Source organism: Papaver somniferum, chromosome 3 (assembly GCF_003573695.1).
Source record: "Papaver somniferum cultivar HN1 chromosome 3, ASM357369v1, whole genome shotgun sequence".
Taxonomy (NCBI): Eukaryota; Viridiplantae; Streptophyta; class Magnoliopsida; order Ranunculales; family Papaveraceae; genus Papaver; species Papaver somniferum.
The window spans coordinates 112,073,606-112,077,866 of NC_039360.1; the positions used below are offsets into that span (position 1 = coordinate 112,073,606).

General features: G+C 37.1%; 1 protein-coding gene across 3 annotated transcripts; it reads right to left on the reverse strand.

Moving 5' to 3' along the window:
- Positions 1 to 321: 321 nt before the first annotated feature.
- LOC113357080 lies at positions 322 to 3,041 on the reverse strand. Of its 3 annotated transcripts, none has more exons than XM_026600348.1 (7): positions 2,730 to 3,041; positions 2,329 to 2,415; positions 2,191 to 2,248; positions 2,045 to 2,114; positions 1,832 to 1,942; positions 763 to 892; positions 322 to 545 (listed from the first exon to the last, which is right to left on the reverse strand). In XM_026600348.1, exons 2-7 carry the CDS (start codon positions 2,393 to 2,395, stop codon positions 400 to 402), a joined length of 582 nt encoding a protein of 193 aa, XP_026456133.1. In that variant the 5' UTR covers positions 2,396 to 2,415; positions 2,730 to 3,041; the 3' UTR covers positions 322 to 399. The 3 variants fall into 3 exon arrangements, 2 of the variants coding, with proteins under 2 accessions (XP_026456133.1, XP_026456132.1); XM_026600347.1 differs by having other exon boundaries at positions 2,329 to 2,396; positions 2,730 to 3,040; XR_003363416.1 differs by lacking the exons at positions 2,191 to 2,248; positions 2,329 to 2,415; positions 2,730 to 3,041 and adding exons at positions 1,431 to 1,514; positions 1,664 to 1,732 and having other exon boundaries at positions 363 to 545; positions 763 to 1,225; positions 2,045 to 2,093.
- Positions 3,042 to 4,261: the final 1,220 nt, after the last annotated feature.

The following is a 4,261-nucleotide window of genomic DNA, read 5'->3' on the forward strand; positions in this document are numbered from 1 at the left end:
AATGTCACAAATAAGAAACAAACGTCACTAATAGCCAAAAAGACCGTCACAAATACGCATTTGTGACGGGCGATCATCCGTCGTTACTACTGGGGGGTCACAAATGTTATTTGTGGCGGTTTGGTTCATTTGTAACGGTTGGACAACCGTCACGAATAATTTTGATTATTTGTGACGGTTTATGGCAGTCCTAAAAATTGGCGTCGTTCAAAATTATCCCAGTAAAAACCGGATTTCAGTTTCTCAGAAGTCGTACACCATTCACACAACAAAATAAAAATTTCCCCACAACAGTAAAAATTTACACCATTCACACAACCAGAAACTAAACTTAAGATTGTATAAATTTGCACCATCACACATTCATAACAAAGTTTTACATTGATGCACCATAGAAACTTACATATATGTCAATAAGATGTTTAATAATTGATTTAGAAATAGAATCTGGGCAACAGAACAACCCAGATAGTACAAAAGGTAGTAACTAAATTTAAAAACACACAAAATGCCTGTGTACAGCTTGGGACAAAATGCGACCACACCTGCAAACATAAACCATTTCAAGTGAAGTATTAGTGTCACAGAAAACTTGAGGAGAACTTCTAGTTGGTGTTGCTGGTCTGTTACCATTTAAGTTCCTGATATAATGGACAACCAAAAATGGAAGCCCGATACTGAATTAATACCAAAGCAAGCATCCAACAAGGTTGAAAGTATATAAAATAGATCAACAGTTGCAAGCAGAGTACTTTTACATACCTGCATCCATGTATCTTCTATATGGCGATCTGGGGATGTTTCTGGTGACGCTGGTGGTAGAAGCATCACACGAAAACCAGAATATTTCAACACATCCTCTCCTTGGAAGGGTTTCCACACTACTAAGATCCTGCATACAAGATACAATTATTGCATGATACGACAAGAGCACACACAAGGTAATTCAAAGGATCGTAGCAAGAAGAAGTTAATTGCAAACACTAGAATTACATGGAACATAAATCACCAGGGAAAGCTTACCTAACCAAAGCAGCACCATGATAAGCACGTAAATGCAACAATTTTACTCTCATATTTACACTAACTAGGACTCGTATTTCACTAATAATATTGTTTCAAGTCATTTGTAGGAATTACAGGTGAAATATGATCACCGGAGGGGCAAACGGCTAAATTGAGAGCCAAATTGGGGTCCCCATGTGCAGTTACCAATACTAACTCACTGCACCAAAAAGAGAATTATTTATGGTCAGCCATGTTGCTACTTGAGCCATCACGGCTAGAAAATAATAAAAAATGAAGTAAAGTCATTTGTTTACTCAAGCACGAGAGTCAGAGGTCATTGGGAGTTACGAAAAAGTGGAAGAATAGAAAATGTGAGGAAGTGAATAATTCGAGTGAACTGGTATTCAAGTTAAGTGGATTACGTGTAATTCACTAGAGCTAGAGTTGGGGGACGCGTCTAGGAGCAACAAGCTGTCGTATATGCACTTGTGACGTCTGTGGGTTACCTGAAATTTTGAAGTGAGTTAGAAATGAAATGAACAGGAAAATGGAGTAGATGGTGTTGCTACTGACGGCTTGCTATCCATGAATGTTGTAGGTTCTGTATTCCAAAATTGGTGTTGGTTAATGGCATACTGCACACCAAGACACTCACCAGGGGACGCAAAGTTCACTAAAGGTATTCCAAAATGCTCTGCTTCCTCCAGCAACAAGACAGGTTAGTCTGTTAAACATGAGCATTTAGAAGAAGCAGTTAAACATGATCTTTCTTTTTCCTTCTTTTTGCTCGATCAATAAGAAAGTATCTCTATGTTCTACTTACCATCTTTAGAACCTCGGCAGTCTTCATAAGATCCAAATCCTCACTCCAACATGTCTTTATTAGTTCAGAAATACGACCCAGCACAATCTGGAGGCTAACAGCTGAATTTCCCTGTTTGTACAAGAAATAACTTGCTCGTATATAAAAAATAAAATGACATCTTAATGAAGCACATCAGATAATTTTTGAAATAGGAGGGGAAAGGTGAGGCACCTCAGTACTAACAATCCCAGCCAAACAGAACTCATAGCCATCCTCTCGATTCCTCTTCAAGTTGTCGTACCTGTAAACACAAACTACTTGAGTCAGCAGGTGGGGTTAACATCAAGAGGAAAGCACAAGTATGGGAAATAGCATACTTGCCAAGTGCGCCACCAGTTTGATCAAGCTTTTGGTCGGACCACCCTTTACTCGCCGCTGGTAGCAATACATAAGACATTCATCAATTGAGCTTTATGTGCTGATAATTGTGATTAAGAAAAGAAACAAAATTGTACCTCGTTCAGCAAGTAGAGGTTTACATTCAGCTTTCACGCAATCAAGAAAGCCGAGCAGGTTATCCATACTGTGATTAAAAATCCAACCTTTAATCATAAAACACATAAATTTCTGAAAATTAAACAAAACCCTATAAATAAAAACCTAAATCAGAACTAATTGGACTTGACATCTCCCAAATTCAACAAAACCCTAGAAATATAACAACCTAATCAACAGTATTATCTTATCATCACAAAACTCATCAGAAACTTTTGATTTCCCAAAATCACAGTCAAATACTTTATTATTACAGAAATCAAATCTTAATACACAAATTAAATCAAAACATAATCTATTTTTTATATCGAAATAACTAAAGAAACAAGCTAAAAGAAAGGGGGAATAAATCTTATTTTACCTTCTTAGATTGAAGTCAAAGAAGACGACAAGTGAGATCCTCTTTATCTCGGGTTAGGTTTTAGAATTGAGACAGTATCACTGGAGGAGGAGGAGGGATTTTGGGCTAGGGTTACAGGTCTTGCTCTCTTTGCTGTGAGGTGAGAATCTATGGGGCAGTTTGTATGAAAACATTAATGTAGAAATTTTTTCTTCAGCGAAAGAAGAGAAGATGTAAGGTGAGAATCCATGGGTGAGTTTGTATGAAAACATTAATGTAGAAAAAAAAAAATTCAGCGAGAGAAGAGAAGAGAAGAGAAGAAAGATTGGATCTGAAAAAAGAGGATAAGGAAAATACATACTACACAGCCGGTGTGTCTAGTCGGTTTTGTGAAACCGTCAAACTATACATCTAGCTTGACTAAACATAATATTTGCGAGGGTTGGTCAACAACCGTGGGAAATACTTCCTATTACCTACGGCTAGGAAAAAGAAACCCTCACAAATGGCCCTCAGTTTTGTAGTGGAAGGAGTTTATGTTAAGATAAACGGAAGAGCCTTTATCCGACTCATATCACTTGGTTGAATAGAGTTGATACCAAACAGTTTTCTTGTTCCTTTACTGTTTGGAATACGAACCAAAGGGATTGTTCCAAGTACGTGACTTATTCATAGGTCGAAGGCGTGGGAATACAGACGGAACTAAGTGAACTATAGGGTTAGTTACTTGGTCTCAACTATGAAGTTAGGTGTAATTTTGTGTAGCGGCTTAATCCTGAGAGTATTTAATTCTGGATTAGGTCCCGGGGTTTTTCTGCATTTGCGGTTTCCTCGTTAACAAAATCTTGTTGTGCCATTTACTTTTATTTTCCTCATTATAATTGTTTTATTATAATTAAAGTAAATTACACAAACGTTAATTCCTATTTACTTGATAAGCAATCCTATTGTGTTTGTTTAAGTCTGAACCTTTGTATTAAGTAAACATACTTCGTTGTTGTATTGTCTCAATCTCGTATCCATAGACTATCACACGAAGTGTGAACCGATTAGTTGTATTGTCTCGACTCAGTCCATAGACAATCACTTTCGGAGAAAGGACTTATAGGTAGGAAAAGTTTTAGCTTGAGGTATATTTGGGTACCCTCGCCTTTTCAATTGGTATCAGAGCAGGCAAACACGAAAAGATCTAACAATCTGTGTTTGGTGCGATCCAACCTATAAGAATGAATCCAAAGGATGATTCAGTTAACGTAAGTCAAGACAATGAGACTAAGATCTCAAGGAAAACCAATAGAAATTGGTCTCGAAAGTCTTTTCGAAAATCAAAGAAAAAGTCTATGACTAATGACTGATTGCGAATCAGGTTCCTGATCCAAAAAGAGTGAGTTCGAACTCAAGAATCTTGTATTGGAATCGTCTCCAATTCACTGTGAAAAATCTTCTGAAAAAATATTTAATTCACCCGTCTGCCCGAGTTCTGAATTTCGTAAGGTAATAGAAAGCTTTTTCAAACATATTGAAAAAAAATCAGAAAAGGGTAAATCCACTGA

Bases quoted from the DNA above. Each gene is read 5' to 3' on its own strand.
- LOC113357080 (XM_026600348.1), bottom strand. From the start codon at position 2,395: ATGGATAACCTGCTCGGCTTTCTTGATTGCGTGAAAGCTGAATGTAAA. The intron at 2,249-2,328 runs GTACAATTTTGT...TATTGCTACCAG, and splicing joins ACCTCTACTTGCTGAACGAG to CGGCGAGTAAAGGGTGGTCC. The intron at 2,115-2,190 runs GTATGCTATTTC...TTGTGTTTACAG, and splicing joins ACTGGTGGCGCACTTGGCAA to GTACGACAACTTGAAGAGGA.